This window comes from Antedon bifida, chromosome 6 (assembly GCF_963402885.1).
Source record: "Antedon bifida chromosome 6, ecAntBifi1.1, whole genome shotgun sequence".
NCBI lineage: Eukaryota > Metazoa > Echinodermata > Crinoidea > Comatulida > Antedonidae > Antedon > Antedon bifida.
The window spans coordinates 27,515,707-27,542,329 of NC_136231.1; the positions used below are offsets into that span (position 1 = coordinate 27,515,707).

A 26,623-nucleotide genomic window follows, 5' to 3' on the forward strand; every position below is an offset into this window, starting at 1 on the left:
TATAGTGAGAGAGATTATTAAGAGGGTTAGGTTTAGTTATATTTAGGAAGCAGTTCGGCTATCTTTCCATGTAAGGAGTCCCCAACTTACGAAAAAAAATAAAATAGCCTCCCAGAATTTACATTTGGTTCGTATCCGGTCGTCTCATAATGTAGTCAGAAATGTGTGTAAATGGAACGAATGACATTTAATATTTAGTTTTTGTAATTTAATTTTCAATATAACTAAATTATTCTTCATGTAAATGAAGATTACAATCATTTTGTAGACATTTAAATAAAATGTATTATTAAAAACTTCTTTAAAGTAAACAAACTTGATAAGAACTGGAGAAACATCAATTTCTACAACACGATAAACTCGTTAAAAATGCAATAATAAATGTGATAAATATGCCAATTTTCAAACCACTTATGAGGAGACCCTACCTTTGCCGAAACAGCAGACTAAAATAAATTCAAACTTACAATACGGGGTGGGGTTTTCTAAAAGGAATAAAAAGTCTATGAATAATACTAAACAACAAGTAGTTGATATATTGCATTTAGCTCTATTGTTTGTTATTTTACTTAATAGCCAGACATGGTAACATTCACAAACGCACTGTTGAGAAGGAATTTGTAGACAGTGATCTGTGGCGGCGGCAGCACACCACCAGCCTTAAAATGTGCAGGAACTTAAAGCAGCAAAAGCTAATTATCTATAATTCATCATGCGTCTCTTTGTCTTCTTCATCTTCAGTGGCATCAGCTTCTGGCGTTTCTTCATCTTCATCATCCTCTTCCTCCTCCTCCTCTTCTTCTTCCTCCTCCTCATCTTTCTTTTTCTTCTCTTCCTCCTCTCTCTTTTTCTTCTCTTCTTCATCTTGTGAATCTTTCATTTTTTTTTCTCCAGTCTGTAAAATATAAAGGATAATATAGAATACTTTATCATAGTAGAGTTATACAAATTGGGTTTTTACAAACTTATTCAAAAGCGTGTCAGATTCCAACTATCACCAAATTGTTTTTCTGCCCCGAAAGATGGTTGTGTATGTTGGTTATCATCATTCCAAATGACAAAGCTATATATTTCAAATAATGTACAATTACATACCTTTGTTGCTTCAAATAAATCTGTAGCTTGTGTTTCTGCTTCAGCGATGTCATTACCAATATAAATGTTATCAAAGATTGTTCCAGATTTTACCTAGAAAAGACAAACACATTTAATATTTGTTGTTGGAATAGTGGGTGCAACAAACTTGCATACAAATGCCAATAATTATTATTAAATGCATTCCAAAAATAGTGCTTTTACACTGATCAGAATGTTGCCAAGGACTCTACTCAAACTGTCAGGCGCTGATTTAGGTGGGGGGTAAACAGGTTTTAGCCATGATGTCTTTTTAAAACAAAATCATATTTTTCTGCAACCCGACGTTCATCATTTATGAAATATTTAGCCCCTTTCCCCCTCCTAATCTGTAATGCTGGGTCCACCCCCTGCCTGTGGTGACTTTTTGGAAATCTATTGGCTAGCTCATTGGGTGTCAAGCCTCTGTATCAATATATTATGTGTAGTATTTACCTGCCATAAATCAAATCCTATAGCAGACAAATCTTCCTGTTTGTATAAGTCATCATCAGCTTCGTATTCTGGATTATCTATTTCTGGATGGACCCATTTGCCTTTGTAATTTGGATTGTCAATCTGTTTTGGTTTCCATTCTCCCTGAAAATAACAAATTAATGTTTTATCACATTTGAAAGTATTCACAAATATTTCACTACACTGCATTATCAGTAAGTAATATGCTGAACAATAGTTCATAGAGCCAAAGCGAGATACATCGCGATAATTCTATGAAAGGTGCATCAAAACATCAAGCATGCTAAATAGCAACAAATTTACAATAATTATACAGAAAAAATTCCCTTCAAACAGTATAATCCTCAAACCCTAAAACGACCCCTTTTTTGATTAATATAATAGTAAAATGTTAGTCAAAAGGATTAAATTATTGCATTTGTCAGATTCCAACAATCACCATGGTAAAGTCTGCCCCGAAAGATGGTTGATGTAAGTTGATTATCATCATTCAAAATTGCTTTTCCTAATAAATTCAAATCAAAATTTCACTTACTTTGCACCTAATATCTTTCTTTGCTAATAAATTCTTATTAATACGCTGAACAATAGTTCATAGAGCCAAAGCGTGATACATAGCGATAATTGTTGTATCTTTTATTTGTTTTTATTGCATTTTTTATTTAAATTGTGCAGTACTTTTGTAAATACTTTTTTAGCAATACGGCTACTTGTTAGTTTTTATACCTAAATAAATAAATAAATAAACATACATTCATTTATTTAATCAATTCTATATTTTTATGTTATTTATTAAAACACGTTGTTTTAACTAAAGTACTAAAGTTCTTTTGCTGCTTACCTTGTATTCTGGATTGTCAACCTGAGGTGGTTCCCATTCACCATCCATTTCATCATCCCAATCTTCTGGTTTCTCTGCATCAGGATCAGAGATGAATTCTGGTTTTTCCCAATCCTACAAAAAAACAAAGCTTGGTAACAATGTGGGATCAACTGCCTAATTTTTTTTAATAGGGTTATTCCATTATAAAAATAGGGTTGTGGATGTTTATCGTGTGCAGGTACGTCAGTACATTTTTTTCCTAACCTAATTTTACTTTCCATGGACCAGAGATTAAGAAATAAAAGATTGAATGAATGAATAAGAAGGTATTGAGTATGTTTTCCTTTGCTGGCCTGTTTCAACTGGAGGTTTAATAAGCTTTATAACATTATTAGAATAGTACTATTAAAATAGTACTATTGAATAGTCAACTATACATTACATGTTGTACAAGCACAATTCAGCAAACATTGGTTTATGAATTTATTAATAAAATTTGGTAAAACAAATGAGCATCTGTGCTATTGTTTGCAAAATATGCTGGTAACCATTTAAATTCTAATATATATCAACAATAGCAATCCATTGTTATAGACATTTTACAGACTACCATCACAAAATTAATTGAAAGATATGCATTTGATTATTATTGAGGCAAGACAATGAATATTACCTCTGGTTTGGCATCTTCTGGGTCGTCAATCTTCTCATTATCATCCCAATCTTCAGGCTTGGATGCCTCTGGGTCTTTGATTGTCTTTGGTGGCAGGAAGTCCCAGTCTTCCTCAAGATTACCAGACTCTGCTTTCTTGTTATCAATGCGTACTTCATATGTGTTATCTGGTTTTACTATCAGTGTGTATAAATGTGTGAATTCATCGTCCTGAAACAAAAGCATTTTTAAATATTTATTTACATCAGTGTCAATCATTCTATGAAAGGGGCATCAAAACATCAAGATCCTGATTTGAAAAATATAAAATTAATAATAAAATGTTAATCAAAAGGATTAAATTATTGCATTTGTCAGATTCCAACAATCACCATGGTAAAGTCTGCCCCGAAAGATGGTTGATGTAAGTTGATTATCATCATTCAAAATTGGAACACTTTTTTTATGATTTTCAAATCAAAAACATTTTAAAATGGTTACTTACTTTGCACCTAATATCTTTCTTTACTAATAAATTCTTTCCTTTATAATGGAAAATGACATGAACTTTTTTGGTTCCTGGTCCGCAAATATCTGGCCCTGTAAATTAATGATACAAATTAATAATCACCTTTTAATCTAGTTACTATTTTTAGAAATTTAATTTCAACATCATCATCCAATAGCAACTACATTTAGGATCGTACATAAATAAGTACACAATATTGATGTCAATTTCTGTTAAGAACTAACTTAGTTTTTATTTCAAGTACGCCGAGTAGTACTTACCAAACATAATGGCGTACTGAGAATCGCCATGCATATCTTCCTGATCAAGTGTGGATGGGAATATTTTAAGATATCCACCGCCACAATCTATCTTTTGTTCATGTTTTACTGTAAATTGGATTACTAGATCACTTCCTTCTGTGTTTACTTTATCAAAAGTTGCAGAAATCCCATAAAATCTTGCATCTTGAGTTGTCTGTATACCTACATTGATGCAAATTATGTGTTAACATTCATACAATAATTTGATGTTTGAATGCGGGCATTTTGTATAATTTTGTATTGTTTATAAGAGGGCCTCTACAAGTCAGATGTAGTACAGCTGTTAGTTAGAGCTACTCTTGTAAACTTCTTATTTAACAGTATGATACAGATTGGCACAAATTGTTATTATAATTGCATACATCATTTAACAAATAATTAGTAACTTCTACTGTAGAATTGTCGAATGGCGTGTATCAAAAGTTGGTTCGAATAAAAGTATATCAGTATGCCTAATTAATGAACAATAATTTGTACAATAACATTTCCTGCTTTTATTTTTGATGTAAAGCGCATTGAGAGCTTGCTTATATGCGCTATATAAGAACAGACTATTATTATTATTATTACCTTTATCTTTTTCTGCATCACCATAAAATTTTCCAGCAGTTAGCTTCCATTTTCCCTGTTGATCTGTTTTGTGTTTGGATTCTACCCACCTTTTTTCCCATGCATCTATAAAAAAAAACACCAAAAAACAGATGTTTTGTTAAAAAATTACTATCGGTAATTACAATATTTATTAATTGTAAATTTTAGTGATTGTAAAGAACACTGTAACAGATGTGATTTGGGGTCGGATTGGCCTGGTAAAGTTTTTACAGTTTACAAATTTAACAGAATAAAATGTTATAAATATGAAGAATAAAATGATTTTTTTTTTAAGGTAGGCACCTGACAAGAAAATTTAAACGTAACCAAATTCATTGACCCATACATCAAAAAATTCAGAAAAATATATGTAATGCATTTGTAAAAAAAAAAAAAAAAAATAAAAAAAAAATCGATTTTTTATGATTTTTTTTGTATCAAAAATTTGGTATAGGCATTTTAGTGTTATATACCAAATATTTGTGGCAAATTGCATGCTTATGTGTGCTAACCTCCAAAATTAAATAATTACTTATTTTTCATAATGCTCAACATCTTGGACATCTCCGCAGACCCTATGAGGCAGGGTGGAGAAATGGTGGGTGGGTTCGGAGGGGGGTTTTGGAGGGGGAGACATTTGTAATCGGTAATCAATTTATTTACAATATAACTATACAGTATTAATTTTGTATTTAATTTTTTTAGGTTATATGAAGAATCGCAAGCATTTATAGAAGGGCGGGGGAGGCCTGGGTGGAGGTGGGCATGGGTGGAGGTGGTGAAGGGGGAAGAGTTGTGGTTTTATTATGTTTCTGAAACCCCGATAACTAGCATATTGTTAGAGCATTTTTTCACTGAACAACATTACAGTATTACTCACTCTTTTTTTCTCTTTAGTGGGGTCTTCCCACTTTTATTCAATCATAATATAAATATTGTACATTTATTCAATTAAAACAATCTAGTACTCAGCTATTTCTGAATAAAATACAGTTTTATTGTAAAATGTGATTTCTGATTACTTTTTCGGTGATAAAAAATAGATATTTAAAACATTAGCACTGTAAATATAAATAAGTTGCCTGTGCCAATTGCACTCATAGTCATAGTCATATTATATTGATTGTTTATATACAATAACAAATAATACTTTAAACAATAATTATCGAAAAATATGAAATAGTTTCCCTATTTTTTTCAATTTGTTGTTTGGCAAATACTTTCTTCACTAAGTGTGTTTGTATATATTTTACTTTTTTATTGATCATCATTGGTCTGGCTAACAATACAAGGAAGCACGCAAGCCTCGCTACGACAAGGTTGATGATCACAGCGAGGGTAGGTTGCACATTTGCATGTGCCCCTTTGAGCAAATAAAAAATATTTGCAAAACATTATATAAAACAATGAGTTGTAAACTGTGGTAGACGACGCTGATTCAGTGCAGTGGCGTTGACGTCCAGTCATTTGGTGATCTTCTTGAAGAAGGCGTTGGTAGCGAGGCGATCAAGCTTGTTTCATCTCGGTGGAAACATCTGTAAATAAGCAAAGTATTAATGAAACTTACCTCCAAAAGGTAAACAAATACCTTCCAATACCCACAGCAAGACAATCAAACTTTTGTTACATTTAGATAAGATTCTAAAGTATTCTGAGATATCACCAGTTATGCCATGTTGTTTTCTCAGCTGTTATGTTCATCAAATAATATTACTTAATACTAAATAATATTTTAATATGCATGATTATATAGAATTATTTAAAAGAAAAAAACTACTTACCAAAAATAACTGAAGATATATTTTGTTAATCCTTGATTTGAGGCAAAGAATAACCTACAATACAATTAAATTAAATATAATAAAAGTATTAATAATGCAAATATAGTACAACAATTAGTTTAAACTAATCTACCATCACCAGCCTGGTAATAGTAACTATCACACGGCCTCTGACTACAAAACGACCACCCAAAGTTGTCAAGGTTCCTGAATTTGTTTCTATTCCCACTACAAAAATAGGCCTTATTATAATAAATATAAAGTGTGAGTGAAAGTAAGCAATGATCAATAAAATATCAATATTAAATTATTATATATTATTCCTATTATTTATAATATATTTGCAATAAAATACTTGTTAGATATACTGTACTGTATTTAAATTTTTACAATCGACGAGTTCATCGCCCACGGCGACGAGCCTCGCACAGCCAAAATCCTATTCTCTAGCACTAGCCTAGACCGAATGCAAAACTAGGACAAATAGGCGATTACGGGGGGTGCCCAAAGTGCAGCTTTACGTACACCAAATTTCTCAAACTTATAGTATAATGAAAGATTATAAAATGCTTAATACTATTACCAATATCAAAATATTCATAACACTTACCTTTGATGAATATTAGGCGTATTTTGTGAACGGTAATGTTTAACAATCTGCAACACCCGATAAACGTGGTCACAAAAATTTTAGAAAATAACTCAGCTGTACAATAACTTCCGCGTGACATTTTGAGGTCAAAATCTTAGCCCATGACCAATCCCGTCGTATTTTTATGAATTAATTACAGCTGGCGGTCGCGGACCGGTCCGCAATTTAGTCACACATTTTCGCCGACATAAAAAGTGGGCGTGGCCTCGTAACTTGCAGGTGCCTATTTAAGGGACGAGAAATTGAATGGCAAAATTAGGCCTAGGCCCTAGGAATTAATATAGGCCTAGTGACCAACATCTAAAGTAGGCATTGGTTGGTTAAAAAAGCTCACATAATAGCATGCACATTTTATTCATATATATATTTATAAATCATCAAATATTTCACAAATCATTGACTCGTGACACAACAGTTCCAGCAGTAGAGACTTGAATGAATTGAATTTCTAGTTAGGCCTAGGCTAGCCTCCTAGGCTAATTAAAGTATTATATGGTGTGCAATGTGCACTCTCTCTAACCCTAGCCTTGGCCTATTCTATCAGTTGATCACCAGCAGTTTCATAAGGCCAATTTAGCCTTCTAGCTAGCCTAGATAAGCCCTCCCTATAAAAGCTAAGCTAGCCAGGCTAAGTAAAGACATTCATTGGGCCCCGCATCGGGCACTTCCACATTTTAATTTACTTTTTAGTAGGGCATTTATCATACTTACCATCATCAAATTGTTCTTGAAAATATACAGTAGCATTACTGATTACTGCACTAAGTGCAACTATGAGAAATAACAAAAACTTCATGTTGTGAGTGAATTTAAACTGAAATTGATCACCTACACACACTCCCCACCTCCTATAGAAATTAATACCTTAGCTTCTATATTCATTCAGCAGAAGTTAAAACACATCATATACCATTTCCACGTGAAAACGCCGACAGATGGCCAAACCTGATTGGCTCGAAACCCAGGGTGATGAAGTTTTGTCCAATCAGCATTAACCACGCAAAAACGTCGCGTTTAAGTCAATCGCCCCCACGTGGCGAAACCTTCCTGCTTTGTAAATATTAGGCTTCATTCAGACCGTATTATTAACAAAGTAACAGGATTAGAGTCTACGAGAGATAGAAAAAAATAAAAACGATCGAAATCATCAATCACCAACTTTGATTTTTGTTACTCGATTGTTGTGACTATGTGTCTCGCGTACGATCAATGAGTGAGTTGATGGAATAATATTTGATAGTTAAAACAGTAAGTATTTATAAATATAAACATAATGTTATAAACCTAGGCCTAAAACACTCAGGCCCCCGGCTCTCTCCTCCTCCTCTCTACTAGAGTACTAGCTAGCTGGAACTGTAGGTTCCGTCTGATGTGTACGACGTGCGGTAAACCCACACACAGTCTACTCTCAGTTCACAGCAGTGCCACTACTCTACTACTATACTACACACTAGCCTAGACTATCTAACTACTGGGGTAGGCATACTGCCTATACTCTACAGACTGTAGTGTAGGTTAGCTGTAAAAATTGTTTGCACAATTTAGAAAATTGTGAAAGGATTTCCTTGCGCAAATACTCAATTCAAATTGTGCAGACAATTTTTTTTAATGCACAAAGTTTCAGTATTTGTTTCATAGAATTAAAACCAAAGCTTGATAACCATACTTATTTATAAGTTATATATAAATAAAATATTGTACATCATTGATAAATAATAGTAATAATAATAATATATTTATTTATTAATAATTTAACAGAATATAATAGTGAAGAAAATAAAAATATTGGCCTCGAAAATGCTGTAGCTATAATAATTATAGTAATAGTAAATACCAAACTGTTGTAGGCCTAGTATAGTAAAGCCCCTGGTCACCCCAGATATGAAACTAACAATTTTGTTTTATTTGGTCTAATTATTTTGCAACGTCTTATCACTGTTTGATTAGTTTGCTAATTTACTGTATAGCAGTACACTGTATATCCCTCCAGTCTTATCACAATTCACTGTTTGTACCACTCTTTAAATGATCAAGGTCCATATACCTGCTGTGTACATTACTAGTATAGTACTTCAAATCAGGAAAACCTATTATACAGGGTGTAGCACCAGGTACAGAGATAAGGCTTAGAGTAAGTGTTGGACAAGAGAATGGCTTACAATTACATACTGTTCAGTGCTAATTACCGTAGAAAATCCAAAATTAGTACAGTAATTCCTTTTTTAACATCTATTTCTATCCGTTTTTATTCAGTACTATACACTAGACTTGTATAATTCCGGTTTTTGCCATAATTATTTCATTTTAGTATCAAAAACCTTATAAACATTTTGCAATGTAGCAAGTAGCTTGGCCATGTTTTTTTTATTCAAAAAGTTATTAACACAAACAACATTCAAGTTTTCTCTTTAGTCTCATAAATTTCCTTCAAAGTTTAGTTGAGGCCCATCAGAGACTTCAGCTTTCATTGTTTGTAGGATGAAAGTGTCAGTGACATCTAATTGCATTACACTCACTTGATGCAGTAATTGTTTGTTTATTATCAATAACAGATTCAAGATTTGAGAGTAAAGAGTAATGTTAGTATTTTGTTCATTTTCTTTCATCTTTGATGACTGTAGTAGGAAATATGTTTTATAACAGAAATATTCATATACATATTTAATATCTTTCTGATGCAATGCTACTATTAAAGGTGTCTGTCCATCTACATACAGATACTGTACATGTACACAATTGTATATTTCTTTATGTCACAAATCTTACATTTTGACATCTGGATGATATGACCTGACACAGTATGTTGAGTACTACAACATGTTTCACTGTGGTGACACTTATAGCATCTGGGTGACCTTGACCTTGTTTACATTGCTTTTAGCTTTTTACAGTTGGCCCACAAGGTATAGTATTATTAGGGTCTGACTCTGTTTCTGTTGCATAGTGCTGAATAAACCGTTTATTTAGATCATCGCATTTCTGCTAAATGTTTGCTTTATACTTCAGTTTAATGCTATGTTAACATTTAAACATGCGGTACGCTACAGTAATATTAAATTGACACTTATTTTAATGTATTTTACTCAGTTAGCAGCCATCTTTGAGCTTTATAAACATTCTTCACTTTACAGTTTAATTCAATGAAATAAAGAATAGCTTAGAATAGAATAGAATAGCTTTTATTCTTTGTATCTGTTTTCTGAATATTGTTGTAGTAGTCCTATAAAAGGGTCAGTTGTAAGGAAGACACTAGACTAGTTTTGTGTGTCAAGCTATGGATTAATTCTTCATGGTCAAACTAAGAACTGTACTCAACTTAATCTTCAATGCATTTAACAAATGTACAGTAATCAATATAAGTTTACTTACAGGGCTCGAAATTTACGCTACCAAACTAGATTTTTACTAGGAGATGTTCATAATTTTGCTAGTTGAAATGTCAAAACTATTGTAATGTTTGAAGGTTTTAATTTTTAGTTTACAGGTACTACAAAAAGATTAACTTAATTAATTTACCACAAATTTTCTCGTTAGAATTTGTACAACTAGCAATGGTTTGGTTTGCAATGCCCTGTTTTATACAATAAATGGTTGTGTTGATACTATTTGATTCAACATTCAATCATTTAATCTTCTTTATTTCCTTTTTTCTAATAATAAATGTTCTGATTTAAAAATAAAAATGTTATTCTATTAATATCCTTGACATTTCAAAACCAAAACAACCAACTTTCTGTAGTTGATAAAAACTGATTTGATGTTATTTTCGATTTTAAAAATGTTACAGTACAGTACTTCCTGTTCTGTGACAATGTAGTAACAAGTATTACAAGGACTTAATTTCTAGACTAGTCTACGCACCATATGCTCAATGCACTTATAGCTTAGAGAATTTTCTAATATTGTTATAATATATTTCTATTTATTTGTATCTGAAACAATAGAGATTGATAACTATACAAAAAGCATCTCATTCGTACAGAGTATTTATCATTTTTAATTTTTAAAGAGTGTACAGTAATTATTTAAATGAATAACATTGTCTAAATGAAGTGTGTTGTTACAATACAAGAGCATTTATAATTCAAAGTAAAAACAGGGCTTATTATTTGACATACAGGTTAAATAGAAAAAAAACATGACTGATATAGACATTAAGTTATAATATAATAATGACTTTTTCAATCACAACCACCCACTGTTAGTGTTATACCATTTACTGTATAGTAGAAATTTGTTGTTTGTATGGAAATATAACTATTAAGTATTATGTATGATTTTATGTTATTTATTACTGTATGGTATCTGATAATCACTGAATATTTTCAACAAGCTGTATTTTTCCTTTTAGTTTGTGTAATTTACCTATTTTGTTTGTTTTTTATTTCTTTCATTCAGTTAAATTCTGTACTTGAAGTGGTATTTTGAAAGGCGGTTGCTATGGCACAGAAAGTCAAGAAGGAAGGACCAGAGCGCTTCCATGGATTGGGCATTGACTTCAAAGGCAAGATGATTGGGATTGAGAAAGTTGATGAAGCTAGAGGGGATAGAATGTGTCAAGAGGCTATGGGAAAACTAAAGGTAACTCATGCTGATTTAGCAACGTAACTGTACTGTATGCTCTATAAACTGAAAGTGTTACAGTAACTAGTTTCATTGTGTTAATTTATATATATTATATTAAAGTCTATTTCATGGCCAGGTTACCTGGATAAACTGGCCCATTGCTCACTGAGAAGAGCACTACAACTTGAATACATAAATATTTATTAAACACCCCTATTGGACAGTAGTACATCCATAGACTAGCAACACTTTTATTTACTTGTAGGCAATGGTAAAGGCAGCAGGTGAACACAAGCAGCGTATTATTGTCAGTATCTCAATAGAAGGGCTCAAAATTATAGATGAAAAAACAGGAGTAAGTTTGGTTTTTTTTTTTATACAAAAATGCTTAACCTACTCTGGACTTGAAAAATGGTAAATTTAACCATGGTAACTTTACCCAATGTCATCGGAAAATTTGACCAATGTCGCACTTGCATAATTAACTTGAGTCGCACGTTTAGATTGGACTTTTTAGCTTTAGTTTATACTGAAACAATGATAAATTCTACTGGGCAGGCAGTGGTCAGTAAAAGTTGTACTTTGGACTAATTTAACCCTGTGGGAGTTGTAGCCAGTGTTAAGATTGGACTTTTCTTGGTCACTTTAGCCGGCGACTCGGTTAATTCTACCAGATTAAGTCCAGTGCGATTGAGGCGTTGGGTTACATACACACATGGAATATTCAAGTTGTAGGGTAGTCCACAGATTTCCATTACTGCACACACAAAGAGTACATCACACCAGCTTTTTGCTAGCCTCAAGTTGTATGTCTCAAGTTGTTGTATGTATCCAGTTGTATGCCTTAGGTTTTATGCCTCAAGTTGTACAGTATGCCTTAAGTGTACACCTTAAGTGTACACCTTAAGTTGTACGCATCAAGTTGTACGCCTTAAGTTGTACACCATAAGTAAATTGACACAAACTTGGACTTATCAACAAGTAGAAAGTTTGATATGTTTTCCTTTAGAGCATAAATCATCATCATGAGGTACACAAGATATCATTCATCTCCAGGGATCCATCTGACAACAGAGCATTTGGATACATCTATGGAGAGGCAAATAATCACCAGTTCTTTGGCATTAAAACAGAGAAAGCTGTACGTATATTGTTTGTTTGTTTCATTTATTTATCATGTTCCAAATATGAGCACTGTTTTCAATAATTTGACAGTATGATTTATATATAATTTACACAGTGCTACGCAACACAATTGATTTACATATGAACAAAAACAACAAATATATATACTTTAGAAAAGAAAAAAAAGATACAAGATCATCATAGGAGGTGTACTGTGATATTAATTAAAGCTTTAAACAGTATATAATTAACAGTTCTTTATTCTTTAACCAACGGTGCAAGGCACCAATTACAGTTCACTTCAAAATAACAAAGCTTTATATTTACTTACTTTATAAAATTATTTTAGATTTATCTCATCTTAGACTTAAGAAAGAACTAACGAAGGTCATTGTTTTTAGACCAACTGAATTTTTAAAATCGTTTAGCTTTAAGTTTGAAAAGCCATGCAAAGATTGTAGTGACACTACTTTGACATGTTTGTGTTGTTTCATTATGTAGTCTGAGCATGTGGTATTGGCATTAAAAGACTTGTTCCAGGTTGTATTAGAATTAAAGACTAAACAGATGGAGGATCACCAAATGGCATCGTCATCACCACAACAGACAGTACTGCACCTTAAGCCTAGCTATGATGATCCTTTGTATGAGGTAGTAGTCAATTTGAAACAATCATTTTCCACTAGGCCAAATTATTTCTGCAAGCATTGGTTTATGCGTATTCATTCTATTTTTTGGGAATATTGAGTTTATCTGTATATAATTCTTTACGTTAAACCATTCATTAATACGTACGTGTGCAACGTTTTGACTTGTTTTCAACAAATCTTCATCTGGCAATGACTTGAAACATCGCACATGTATGTATTCATGAATGGATTAACATAAAGAATTATATACAGATAGTTAATATAAAAACCAGAAGAAAACATTTTTCGAAGAATATTCAATTTTATGAACATAAAATTTGTATAATGGAACACAAAAGCTTTATAGTTTTCGTGATTAAAAAAGCACCCACTTATATTCTTTATATTCCGTCCTTCATCCTCTCATTAAAAAAATGAAATACTAAATCCGTTTCTGAATACAAAATTTAAATTGCATATAGTACACCTTAATATCTCTGTATGTACAATAAACACATGTACGATTTATTATTTGTTGTATTCGATGGGAATTTTAACGTTGAGTATAGTTTTTCCGTTGAGTACTTATTTAAGAGTATTTTGAGCTTTGAGATTGTTTTTAACGAACAAGCTTGCGTTGTTAATGTTTTCTATTCAAATGATTTTCTGTTTGAGCACAATCGGCTGTTTACAATTTACCATTCGAATACAAAAAGTACTCAATGAATCTTTATTTTGACTACAATACAAAAGTTCCCGGCAATTGAATACAACAACAGTTGTGAGGTGAATTCCATTTTTGGTAAAATAATCCTTTCAAATTCAGCATATTGTGGATCATTCAATTCATTGTCTATTTCATGTTGCATATTAAAAAGGTTCCGATTGGACAAGAAAAGGCTGACACGCACGAGAATGGTGTGATAGTATCTGAAGCGCCTGTAGTACAACAAGAAGATGTCAACGCATTGTATGCTGTACCAAACAAATCACATGATCAAACGGCAGCACCATCTAATAATTTACTAGATCTAGCTCAAGAAGTCAAAACTTTGCAACTGGTAATAATTTAACCTCTGTAATAGTAATTTTTTATTTATAGAGCGACACCTTGTATGTTCACCATGGTAACCAGGGTTTGCTCTTTTATTATTGCATTATGTTTTATTTTATATGTTTATATTTAAATATTGTTTATGAAATAAAGAAAGAAGAAACCAAGACAAATGCATCCCAAAACATTTAGCCTTTGAAGCTCTGTCTACACTATCAAACTAGTTTGACAAAAAAGTGTGTTGTGCCCAGTGATACTGTATGTCTAAATATGGTTGTGATATGACATCATCATGTCCATATATGGGAACATCACATTTTTTTGTCACATAAAGTTTGATAGTGTAGACAGAGCTTTAAAGTATATAATTAGACAAAATCATTAAATATTTATTAAACTTTTTTTTTAACAGGGCATACATGATATGGATCAGTTCTCATTTGACCCTGTAACCGAGGGCAACCAGAACAAGACACCAGATTCATCCAATAGTAAGTCTCCAAACCCATTCCAGATGTCAAACTCATGGAGTACTGATCCTTTCAACGCACCAGAGCTAGCACCAACACAGGATAAACAGACATCAAACTTTGGAGCAGCTTTTGGCGATCCCTTTGTCGTACCTACTGTAAGTAATAATCACTAAAGTACTCAATTCTATGTAAAATGCAAAACATTTTGAGCCATCCCTAGTACTATCATTCACAACAATTGTCTGTAGTCGTAAGACCCTTTGAAAAAAAAAAATATATAACAAAGAAAAACATGAAATAAAGTTTAAAGTTTTAGGTACAAGTTGAAAAAAAAAAGTATACATAGATATGTATAAAACAAACACTTCTAAAAGAGAATACTATGGTAATGTTTTTGTTACTGAAATAATTTTATAAATATTTTTTTCACAGACCACATCATCCCAAAGCAGTTCGGCCAATCTCTTTGCAGAATTCTCCGACACATTTATTCCACAAGCTACTACAACAGCGCCCTCAAACACTGCCAATCCATTTGGAAACACTTTTAACAGCGCAGCATTTGGAAATACTTCTACAAATGCGTTCAATTCCACAAGCCCTTTTAGCACCCCTACAAGCAATGCTTTTGGTAGTGCTACATTTGGGGCACCCACAAACAACGCCTTCCAATCTAATATGTCTCAAGCTCCTGCCATGCAAAAGCCTTCCGATCCATTTGGTGACCCTTTCATGTTTGGCGGTCCACCATCTGCCAGTAGTGGACAAGGAGCAATTGGTCAACCTCTTGCGCCAACGGCGGTATCAACATCGGAATCGGATATGAAATCGGACCCATTCGGTGACCTTGGCTTAATAAACAGTTCATCGTCAAAATCAGGAAAGGACATGTTTGCCAATTTCCAGATGGCAAAGCCTGGAGAGGTAGCAATGCCTGACATTAAACCTGCAGGAATGCCTGACAGACCACCACCAGATGTGCCAACTGATGGTAAAGTACACTCTATATTAAATCCCAATGAACAGGAAGACTGTACTGATGATTTTAATTTGCCCCCTCCTCAGGTTCCACCACCAACTCTTCCTCCAAGTTTTAAAACATTTGATGAGTCAAATGATGTTCCGCCCCCGCCACCTCCTAGGCCTCGGTATTCGTCATCAAACACGGTTGCAATTCCAAGCAGACCGGACAGACTTAATAGATTTGAAAATCTGAACTCAAATCACACTGATAAAAGTAGTTTATCGCCTTCAACAGATTTATTTTCAAAGCAACAATTTTCATTGCCTGTTAATTTGACAAGTGATTCATTACAGAAACAATTTAGTAATAAGACATTAGAAGGAAGTTCACATTCTGCCAGTAACTTAGACTCTTCATCAAATATATCAGTTCATGATCAACAAGTATTTGATCCATTTAACCTTCATTCTAACAAAGACAGTACGCCAGCCTGGTCAATACCATCTAGTACGCCAGCCTGGTCAATACCATCTAGTACACCAGCATGGTCAATACCATCTCATAGCATTTCAACTACTAACCCATCAATGTCATCATCGCCGCATGCCAGCAGCTTAACATCTCAATTTTTACAGAAGCCATTACTTCCAAACGGCATTCTTTCTTCATCCTTGCCAACAAACGAAAGAGTACATATGAAGATGAGCTCTTCAAAATCGACATCAAGTCTTCAAACTAAGGCAGCGTCATTACCAATTCACGAGGATCCTTTTGCGGATGATCCGTTTACTATCAACATTAAGTCATCTCGCGCATCATCTATGTCGTCTTGTACACCATCTATGTTACCATCATCTATGTTACCATCATCTATGTTATCTTCATCATCTCATGCTACTACTGTTGTTCCACCACCACCGTCACGTCCATCACAATCTCAAAGTTCTGTTAATAATGGAAAGACTCCTATTGTAGGTGCTGGCACTGCTAAGAAGTCTGGATTAACAACTTCTGATGGACTCTCTCTCTTTGATGACTCCCCATTTGGATAAGAAGTTAAGGTCAGTTTATTGTGTCAGTCTGTGTGTCATGTGTCTAAGTCATTTAAGACCATATCAACATCATTCAGTAGCTGCATTAGTCTACTGCAGTTGCTGCAGTAACTACTTGTTTACTTATTACCTGTTCATACAATATATGTAGCAATCAGTTTACTGCAGTGACTGACTCATCAACTAAAATCATATGCTATTGTAATGAAGGAAATGCAGCTACTGCAGTAGACTAATGCAGCTACTGCAGTAGACTAATGCAGCTACTGCAGTAGACTAATGCAGCTACTGCAGTAGACTAATGCAGCTACTGCAGTAGACTAATGCAGCTACTGCAGTAGACTAATGCAGCTACATTCTTAAATAGTATTCATCTAGTAATTTGTAAATTTTCAGATTGAAAAAGTTGAAATTAATTGCCAAAAAGTCAATGAAATTATATTTTACTTGTTAAATATTAAATATCACATTGTGAATACTACTAAATTAATACTTATTGATTGTGTCTTATTGTTTTCAGTGTGTTGTTGTAAGGTGCTGAGATGGTGATTGTACAGGATGAAACCTTCTTCCAAACAAATTGCGTACACTGATTGAATGTGATTTATATAACATTTTACAATACGATTACATTTATAGAAATTACATAATGTTATCTGAAACTAATTTTTACATTTTTTTAAAAGAAAAAAATGAAATTTTAAGAAGTTTTATTACCTTTGTATCTGAAGAAAATGACATTTTATGCAACTTTATTGGAAATCTGATAGAATGTGTGCTAATATGTCTTGCCTGAAGTGGAATGAATTATATTTTAATAACTGTGTTTACAATATGTTATGATATCTATATGTTTGGTATCTGAATCTACTGTTTATAGATTATTATTATCATTTATTATTATTATCATCTATTATGAATGTTTATATAATGATGGCATTTTGATTATATTAAATTATTAAGAAATAATATTTTGATTTATAAATTATATATTGATATTTTTATTTTGTGATATATACTACAGTATGAAATAGATTTTTAAATAATATATTAATTCATATTGTATAACTTTGCATGAGGCAAAAAGTAAAATCAAGTATACAGCAATAAAATAAGAAAATAAAAAATGTGTTAGAAATATGCAAATTAAATTTATTTTAATCTAGATTTGTTTATTCAATAAAACAAAATGATATAATTATGTAAATATTTACTTTTATTTCCCAAAAGTCAACATTGACTTTTTACATGGCATTACCGTAATCATTGCCTTTTCCAAAGATAAACAATCAACATCAATAACAAATCTACCATCTTCCCGTCATCACGAATGACGCCACCATGTTGTTTCTGTGATGCGACGCCACCATGTTGTTTCTGTGATGCAACTACAATGTAACTACACATTCTTGACGTTAATTATCATTGTCATATCCCAATGATGATTGTTGTTAATGCTAGAGGCCAACTAATGTTTCTAAATCTAATTGAAATGGTGCACCTTAAACCATGCCAAATATATAATATGTATCATAATAAATGCATGCATATTTTTATTTAGTGATATTAAAAGTATTTTATCCTATTTTGAGTAGAAAAATATACTGATCACAAAATAATATGGGCAATAATAACAAATGTAATGAATTGAAAATCAAAATAAACTATGGGCCCTGGTAGGTCCTATGCAAGTACTAATTGGTTTTGGGGGTTTTGTTGCATGATATAGTTTAGTAGTACCTGACGGACATCCGACACTCTTGTCATTTAAAAAACCAAATCAATGTCATACAACATATACATATACAACTGATACAACATTTCAAATATTTTATTGTTCAATTTTACTGGCAAATAAATTTTATTTTTAATTTATTAAAAATAACTTCGAGGTATGGTTGCAGTCTTACAGTTGAGGTAGTATACAGCTTTAAAATACATTAGCACTGTACATTTTTTAATAAATCCAAAAACAAAATATTTAAAATAATTTCAATTGAGTAAAAAGAAGTGGAAAATCAAAATGTAAAAGTATAACAACCTGAGAGAAATGTCAAGAAAAATGCTCTTATGTTGGTGATGAGTACTGGTTGAAAGGCATATTTACACAGACAATTGGTAATGGTAATACAAATATAGAAGCTATGTTATTTCTTATGACCATTTACACAAAACATGGAGGAGTAGACGGGCCGTTTCCGTTCAGGATAGACACCGATTCTATGTGGGACAAGCTACGCGGTTTTCTGCTTACCGTTCCCGCTCATCCGTGTAAATTGGCCTTAAGAAAAGTAGACTACATATAGAAGGCAGGGAATATTTAAATTAATATTAACTGCTGATCAATCAGAATTTGTAGTAGTATAGTATTATTTTTCTTGCTATAACCACCATTTGATAAATGCGTAGCAATAAGATAGTATTATATAGCATTTTACTATGTTCCATTGGATTCTATTTATAAATGCTATATTTACCAATATTTTACAATATCTTGTAAATGACTACAAAGGTACATTCACTGTGTTTTACCTGTAACTAATTTAAGTAAATTATTATACTGTACATTACAATAGTAGGCCTACCTACCTATTATGTACTAGTCTGGATTCCAGATGGAGTTTACACTTAATATTAGTAAAAAGATAAATATTTTGGCACATATGCTGTTTCATACGTATACTATTTGAGCTCGAAACACAGGCCCGATTTCAAGTTCAGACAAACATCAAAAAGCCTCCAACTACAGACTTGGGGCAAGTCTAATTATGTACATACTATAACAATTTTCTATATTATCTTAAAATAGGTACTAAAATAGACTTATTCATAAAATAAAAATACATATTTTAAGTACTTGTAGTCTAACTAAAGTCTAATGTAAAATCAGCTATATTTACAGTAATTACATAATTTGGATTCATTCTTTCACCAGTCTGTTTACTCGCCGCATTCAAATTGAAGTTGTATGTTGGTCACGGCTGGACTAATGTTGGACACTGCAATTTGTGGAGTATATTTTTCAACCCATTTAATAAGGTCATTTTTAGATAACAATGTAGTATCAACCAATTCATTGTTTTCGTTTTCTGAGAAGAAAGTTGTATTTTTAAGAGCGACTAATTTTCCTTGTGCTTTGTGCACCATGCGGATATCATTTAGGAACCACCCTGAGTGTGCGTTTCGTACTGTATACACCTTCCTCATTGCTTCTGAAAAATAATCCAAGTCTCGCGGTTCAAGAGTCATTTCGAGAAAAACAAACCAATTGCGTTCTTTAGTGATTTCTTTTTGTAATACTGGTCTAAATTTTGCGATCGTTTGAATTCTTTGTATAACTCCATTTTTGCGTACAAACTGATAACGTATAAAGCCTTGATGGTATATCTGAGATTTCTCATCAAACTGCATTGATATAGGTTGCTCTATTAGATAACCACACCCAACATCGACGTAATAGGAATCTCCAGGCCTGATCAATTCCTTTACAAGAACAGCAACATGATTACCAGGGAATCGGATGTCACAGGCTATAAAGTGAACTTGGTAACCAAGGGATTCCAGAAGATACTTCATAAAAACGTTATGGTGAAAGCAGAGACCTCCGACTGTGGAGTAGATGTCCTTTCGAATTTCATCGAGCGTTGGACAATGTCGTTCTTCATGTTTCGTGGCCAAGAGAGTCAGGTTCTGGAACGGCTCGGTGTGCACATACTTCTTTGTGATGCTGCATAGCAACGCATATTGATCTTTTTTAAATTTCTCTTCTACATCTTCAATTTTCAGCACACTTCTTACAAAGTCAATGGCATCATCTTTTGTCAACATCTTGTTTCTAGAAAAATAATGAATAAATGTTTAAGATCACAATAAATGACCACATTCTGGGGTTTTTTTTTAATATAGTATATAGTCTTACTATAGTCATACCTCATTGAGTCAATCAAGTCATATCATAAACCTATAAAGCATTATATTATAAATTATAATTGATGGATCCAAGATTATATCAAATCAATCAATCTGAATCAATATTGATCAATCATCAATACACATGGTCAAACAAATTATATCCTGCATTCACTTCTTACACATTTGCAGTGTGATATTTTAACATTAATTTAAACTTAAATATTACAGTATCAATGCCACAAATAGTAATTTAAAAACATGTTTTTAGTAGTAGGCTTACAAATCTAGAAAATGCAAACAAAATCTTCCTTTCGATCTTGTGTGCAAAATGTCTGCTGTCCTCAAGCTGTGTGTGGTCTACATGCCGCGCACTAAAGGTATTGCCAGTAAAGCCATAGTGTAAAATAGAGGGTTTTAACCGTACATTTATTCATTTTGCTAAAATATTAATATTACTGTAATAGTATTACGATATAAACTTTATAAATAAAATCAATAACAAATTGTTTCCTTTTCAAATATATAAAAAATATAAACATGTTTAACATTTCTCTGGCAACGGGTACAAAGATTTTGGCAGAAAGTAAGTTAAGTGTGTGACGGTGATTTACTGATTTCACAACACACATGTTGACAAATGTTACAGATTTAAAATACATTACAAAATGCCAAAAGTCAAAAGCGAAAAAAAGTCTCGGGTTCATCAACAAGTTGTTAAACAAGGTATTTATTTTATATGTTGAATTTTATAAAATCTATGATATGTATTTATGTAGGCTGATGCCTAGGCCAGGTCTGGTAGAGAGGTCATGTTTCCTGCCTTGTCTGTTGTGTTCGGTCGTGTCAGAATGTAAACAAAGGAAGTGATCCCAATCAGTATTTGTCAGTAAGAGTATACAGTACTGTATTATTAATACTTTAAACGGCACTTTTGTTTTGTACTGTGTAAATGTTATTAGATATTAGATTAAAAAAAAACAAAATTATATATCTGCTTTTTCATAATAATTGTTTTTCTCGGAAGAAGAGAGTTATGGGGAAGTATATCATTGTTATCAATCAATCATATATGGTATGGCCCTGGGGTTTTTAGATATTTTGTATGCACAGGGCTGAATGATGTATGATGGTTCAAAGCCCATTGCTGCTACAATTTTTTGTTACACTCAACATTGCCTAGAGGGATGTTTCTAGGGTTAAGTCTTGAAAACTGTGCATGCTTGATAGATAGATCGTCGTAGCATAGTCTTATATTTTTATGACTCGTAAGCATTACATTACAAAACTGGTATTTCATAAACATTTCTTCATCTGTTAAATAGGAATTATGTTTAACACTGGAGTTGGACAGCACATACTCAAGAATCCGTTGATTGTGGATAACATGATAGAAAAGGTAATCACATGGTTTGTTTAATAATTATTATTATTTTGGCTTTTTTAATGTGGTCCATATATAATATTGTTATACTTATAGTAATATAGTCGTTGGTTCATACTTCAGACAGTACAAGTTATTTAAAACATTGTTCAATGTTTATTTCTTGCCTTTAGGCTGCGTTAAGAAACACAGACATCTGCTTGGAAGTGGGTCCTGGTACTGGCAACATGACGGTGAAGTTATTAGAAAAAGCAAAGAAGGTTTGTAAACATACTGAGGCCTTGTTGTTTAAGACGAGCCAGTGCGATCACTCACCTAACACACTCCTAAACCTCCCTTGTTTGGGGGCAAACAGCACACCTACAGCATCCTTGAATGTATTGAGGAGTGCAATTTGTAGAACACCTACCATTTAAAAAAAACAGGGCCTGCATGCTGATACATTTCTTTCACACGTTCACCTTTTTATCACTTTGATTCATTAAATAAAGGGCACATACATATCATAATGTCCCCTAAGTCTAAAACAAACAGATAATGCAAAATATTGAATGTCCGTAAGCAGCAATTTACCAGTGTACTCATTATCACACCTTTTTGGTTTCCACTTTAATGTTTATAACAATGTAAACTAATATACTACATTTTAACAGGTGATTGCATGTGAGTTGGATCCTAGGTTAGTTGCAGAATTACAGAAGAGAGTACAAACAACGTAAGTGGATGAAAATATCACTTTTGCCCAAGTTTATTTTAAATCTTTGGGTTGTATTTTTAACTGATTTGTAATAAGTAAACTTGGGAGATTGGCATATTCTGTAATCTTGAATAAATACATTGTAATCATGTAAAGTGTTTTTTATTTAAAATGTTAAAAAGGAAAACAAACATTTAGACCCTTTCCCTAATTGTTTCAACCGGAAATGTAGAACTTTAAATTTAAATATCTGTGTAATGATATTACATTACAAGTGACTGAACTTACAGGTTCAACAGGTCCACACACCTTACTGGTATCTAGGTTAGCTATCCTCATAGCCATGACAACCACATACCAGACGTATTAGTAATGATAACTAATGTTTCATAACCACTTGCTATATTGCTGAGCTACAATAAACATCTCATCACAATCTGGTTTATTGTTACTGCTGTGATGGGACAATGCATCTACCTTTGATTTATTTCTGTTAATTTATTTAAAATACACATATTCCATAATTAATCATATTGCGGATCTTTTCAGACCTTTAGCTGCCAAACTGAATGTAATTGTTGGTGATGTACTCAAGACAGATTTACCATTTTTTGATATCTGTGTTGCTAATCTTCCATATCAGATATCATCACCGTTCGTCTTCAAACTTCTACTTCATCGGCCTTTCTTTAGGTTTGTAAAAAGTCTGTTTGTTCATTTGTCTATTCCATCAGTCTGCTATTCTACAAACAGTAGTAGTTATAATAATATCATATACTGTGTTTTAATAGGTGTGCAGTACTAATGTTCCAGCAGGAATTTGCTCAGCGTCTTGTTGCTCAACCTGGAGACAAACTTTACTGCCGTCTGTCAATCAATACACAATTGCTAGCAAGAGTTGATCATCTTATGAAGGTAAGTACCGAATTTATTTATATACACACCCCGGGAATTTATTTTTCATGAGGGTGATAAAATACAGTAAAAATTGTATCAAAATGCTAGGTCATGGCAGTCAATGAATTCTACTACAAATAGAAATTTGTTGTAATATAATATTGTGTGTATAATGCATGTGGCGGGTTGTTTATTCGAGGAAATAAATAAAGGCCCTGTCGAGGGAGGCTTTATTCAAAACAGGCCTTTATTCGAATAAATATGGTAATCATCAATTGATAAAGCAGTTATGAATTTATTAATCAATCAATTATGTACTAATTAATAGGATCATTTTTCAACAGGTTGGTAAGAACAACTTCAGGCCACCACCAAAAGTTGAGTCAAGTGTCATCAGACTTGAACCCCGCAATCCTCCACCACCTATCAACTTCCAGGTATTGTTATCTGTCATCTTTTGTAATTACCATAATTATTTTCTTTTAATCATCACTCGCATATTTTTTCGCAAGTATTCTCAATGTACTTAGTATAAAGTACAAATTACGTCAGAGTAGAGCAAAACATCTGACCAATTACTCAACATCCTTGATGCAAAGCTACTCTACAGTTACTAGTCACAAACAATTACAATCAAGCCATCGTGAACATTAAGCTACTCCTAACAATAACATTAGATAATATTGCATATCTTTTTGCATCTACAGTAGTTTCCATATTTCCAATTGCCTTTTGTTTTACTTTGTCTGTCTAGCTTAATACTGGCCACAAGGAGATAGTGTTCTGAAAAAGTGTGTATAGTATTTTCCTAACCAATAATGTACACATTGGAGGAAAAAGAATCTTTGTATAAGAATCTTGCCTATGGTCTGCACATTGTTATCATCACTGTTATAATCTTTGTTATGATCTATCATCTGACTTTTCCACCATCATTTACTTCACATGTTCTATAATGTATGTGAATTTAAAAGCTGACACATTATAACCGTGTTAGGTTGCTCAGGGACGATAAATGAATAATATATATTTAAAATCTTAGGAATGGGATGGATTGGTGAGGATAGCGTTTGTGAGGAAAAACAAGACTTTAATGGCATCATTTAAGTGAGTGCTCTATTTTAATTTTCTTTCATTGTGTTAAGCTCTGTCTAAACTATCCAACTTTATGTGGAAAAAAAATGTGCCCATATATAGACATGATGATGTCATATCACTACCACTATTTGGGCACAAATTTTGTCAAACTAGTTGATAGTGTAGACAGAACTTTAAGAGAATAATAATGTTTACAACATGTAATGTATTGGGTGGGGACTTGTGTCAGTGTGGCACATATGAATTGAAAATATTAGATAACAACTTTTTGTTATTAATTTCAGGACAAAATCTGTACTTGAAATGCTTGAAAAGAACTACAGAATTCATTGCTCTATGAACAACATTGTGAGTATATACAACATAAGTACTGTATAGTATTATAAATCAAAGAGCTGCATAGGCAGAGTAGATAGAAAAAATAAAAATCCAACAAGTTAAAACTGCCTCAATATAAATGTATTAACACAACATGTTTCCGGCATAGCCCATCATCAGGTCCATTATATAATAAATGTACATTATATTGTTTTAGTAATGTACAGTTGTGTAGTTATTTTATGTATTTTTTTTACAGAAAATTGAAGATGATCTAAATATGAAGGAAAAGGTGTCTGATTTACTAACAAAGAATTCATTTGATAAAATGAGAGCCAGGTTAATGGATATAGATGATTTCTTACGGTAAGGTTTTATTTCTAATTATCAAACTTGGATTTCACTTTCACACACTGTGTTGACTTTCACACTTTTGAAATTGATAACTGTCCTAGTACCAGAACATCTAATGTTGCCAGCAACACACACAATGAGATTATATTTGATATTAGGTTGCTTTTGGTTTGTAACCTTATAACAATTCACAGTCAAAATGTAAGTGACTTACATTTTAAAGTAGAATGAGAAAGCCCAGTGTATGGGTGCAATGAATACACATGATGTAACTACTTCTAGGTTGTCACATATTGAAAGCTCTTGAATACAGTAAATAATATATAGTATTTATACAATAGTACGCCAACACATAAGTGAGTGGCCAAGCAGTTAAGACAGTGGAACCGTAATTACGTAGCCAAAACATTGGCAACTGTTCAAGGCTCACTCGCTCCATGGTTCTGGTAGTAGAACGAGTCTTCTTAGACAAGGACTATAAACCGTAGGTAGTGTGTACACATCAAGCTCATGTGCACTTTAAAGAACCTAGTACATCTTTCGAGACAAGTAGGGGGTGTGTGTACTAGTACATCACAGCCACTGATCATAACTCGGCCCTCTGGAGACCAGTCTAAATAAATAATAACAAACAAACATTGTTTACTTTCAGGTTACTGCAACTTTTCAATTCAGAAGGAATCCACTTTTCATGATCAACTAAGGTTTTGATGATGATGATTTTCTAATTGACTGTTAAAATGATCAAAATGATGATTATTACATACCAGTACCAACCATATAGAATTATTTTAGAACACCACAAGTTGGGAATTCATTAGAACAGAGGAGTTTAAATTATGTATTTACCAAATATATAGCATTAATGATCAAATGCTGTATTGGTAAAATTGGTGAGGCAAAATGACATGACGGTTCTTATATGAATTTCTTGTGCAATTGTTGCAAAAGTGACATCAACAAAAATATTTCATCACCAACAGACTGTTTGATTACTGCTGCTCTTGTTCTTCCACTAATTACAGTATGCCACAGATTTTAGAATTGAAACAAATGGCAGAAGTTTATTGATACTTTTAAATGAACTGTTTTAATAACAAGGCCAACAGCCATAAGTCGCGTGCTAAAACGCATAGTGATACCGTACAGACAGACAGACCGACTGACCGACCGACATAGTGAA

General features: G+C 32.7%; 4 protein-coding genes across 6 annotated transcripts; 2 read left to right on the forward strand and 2 right to left on the reverse strand.

The window, feature by feature from the left end:
* Positions 1–193: 193 nt before the first annotated feature.
* Positions 194–7,813, reverse strand: LOC144845405 (calreticulin-like). The gene is made up of 9 exons (XM_078702706.1): positions 7,632–7,813; positions 4,467–4,571; positions 3,855–4,058; positions 3,571–3,665; positions 3,087–3,296; positions 2,432–2,545; positions 1,570–1,713; positions 1,096–1,188; positions 194–895 (listed from the first exon to the last, which is right to left on the reverse strand). The coding sequence occupies exons 1-9, from the start codon at positions 7,714–7,716 to the stop codon at positions 701–703; spliced, it is 1,245 nt and encodes a 414-aa protein (XP_078558832.1). The 5' UTR covers positions 7,717–7,813; the 3' UTR covers positions 194–700.
* Positions 7,814–8,024: 211 nt separating this feature from the next.
* LOC144845403 (uncharacterized) lies at positions 8,025–18,481 on the forward strand. Of its 3 annotated transcripts, XM_078702704.1 has the most exons (10): positions 8,026–8,168; positions 11,319–11,501; positions 11,752–11,841; positions 12,496–12,627; positions 13,113–13,262; positions 14,119–14,301; positions 14,707–14,922; positions 15,200–15,758; positions 16,707–16,792; positions 17,304–18,481. In XM_078702704.1, exons 2-9 carry the CDS (start codon positions 11,361–11,363, stop codon positions 16,781–16,783), a joined length of 1,548 nt encoding a protein of 515 aa, XP_078558830.1. In that variant the 5' UTR covers positions 8,026–8,168; positions 11,319–11,360; the 3' UTR covers positions 16,784–16,792; positions 17,304–18,481. The 3 variants fall into 3 exon arrangements, with proteins under 3 accessions (XP_078558828.1, XP_078558829.1, XP_078558830.1); XM_078702702.1 differs by having other exon boundaries at positions 8,025–8,168; positions 15,200–16,809; positions 17,318–18,481; XM_078702703.1 differs by having other exon boundaries at positions 8,025–8,168; positions 15,200–16,792.
* A 50-nt stretch (positions 18,482–18,531) lies between these two features.
* LOC144845406 (arylamine N-acetyltransferase, pineal gland isozyme NAT-3-like) lies at positions 18,532–21,024 on the reverse strand. The gene is made up of 2 exons (XM_078702707.1): positions 20,976–21,024; positions 18,532–20,618 (listed from the first exon to the last, which is right to left on the reverse strand). Exon 2 carries the CDS (start codon positions 20,609–20,611, stop codon positions 19,724–19,726), a length of 888 nt encoding a protein of 295 aa, XP_078558833.1. The 5' UTR covers positions 20,612–20,618; positions 20,976–21,024; the 3' UTR covers positions 18,532–19,723.
* Positions 21,025–21,151: 127 nt separating this feature from the next.
* LOC144845540 (dimethyladenosine transferase-like) lies at positions 21,152–26,623 on the forward strand. The gene is made up of 11 exons (XM_078702935.1): positions 21,152–21,418; positions 22,018–22,091; positions 22,250–22,336; positions 22,730–22,791; positions 23,323–23,466; positions 23,565–23,688; positions 24,015–24,107; positions 24,713–24,777; positions 25,053–25,116; positions 25,346–25,452; positions 26,093–26,623. Exons 1-11 carry the CDS (start codon positions 21,361–21,363, stop codon positions 26,133–26,135), a joined length of 921 nt encoding a protein of 306 aa, XP_078559061.1. The 5' UTR covers positions 21,152–21,360; the 3' UTR covers positions 26,136–26,623.

Excerpts from the sequence above, each read along its gene's own strand:
- LOC144845405 (XM_078702706.1), bottom strand. The coding sequence starts at position 7,716 with ATGAAGTTTTTGTTATTTCTCATAGTTGCACTTAGTGCAGTAATCAGT. Across the intron at positions 4,572-7,631 it reads TCAAGAACAATTTGATGATG|ATGCATGGGAAAAAAGGTGG; the intron begins GTAAGTATGATA and ends TTTTTTTTATAG. Across the intron at positions 2,546-3,086 it reads CAGAAGATGCCAAACCAGAG|GATTGGGAAAAACCAGAATT; the intron begins GTAATATTCATT and ends GTTTTTTTGTAG.
- LOC144845403 (XM_078702702.1), top strand. The coding sequence starts at position 11,361 with ATGGCACAGAAAGTCAAGAAGGAAGGACCAGAGCGCTTCCATGGATTG. Across the intron at positions 13,263-14,118 it reads ATGATGATCCTTTGTATGAG|GTTCCGATTGGACAAGAAAA; the intron begins GTAGTAGTCAAT and ends CATATTAAAAAG. Across the intron at positions 14,302-14,706 it reads AAGTCAAAACTTTGCAACTG|GGCATACATGATATGGATCA; the intron begins GTAATAATTTAA and ends TTTTTTTAACAG.
- LOC144845406 (XM_078702707.1), bottom strand. The coding sequence starts at position 20,611 with ATGTTGACAAAAGATGATGCCATTGACTTTGTAAGAAGTGTGCTGAAA.
- LOC144845540 (XM_078702935.1), top strand. The coding sequence starts at position 21,361 with ATGCCAAAAGTCAAAAGCGAAAAAAAGTCTCGGGTTCATCAACAAGTT. Across the intron at positions 23,467-23,564 it reads CTTCATCGGCCTTTCTTTAG|GTGTGCAGTACTAATGTTCC; the intron begins GTTTGTAAAAAG and ends GTGTTTTAATAG. Across the intron at positions 23,689-24,014 it reads GAGTTGATCATCTTATGAAG|GTTGGTAAGAACAACTTCAG; the intron begins GTAAGTACCGAA and ends ATTTTTCAACAG.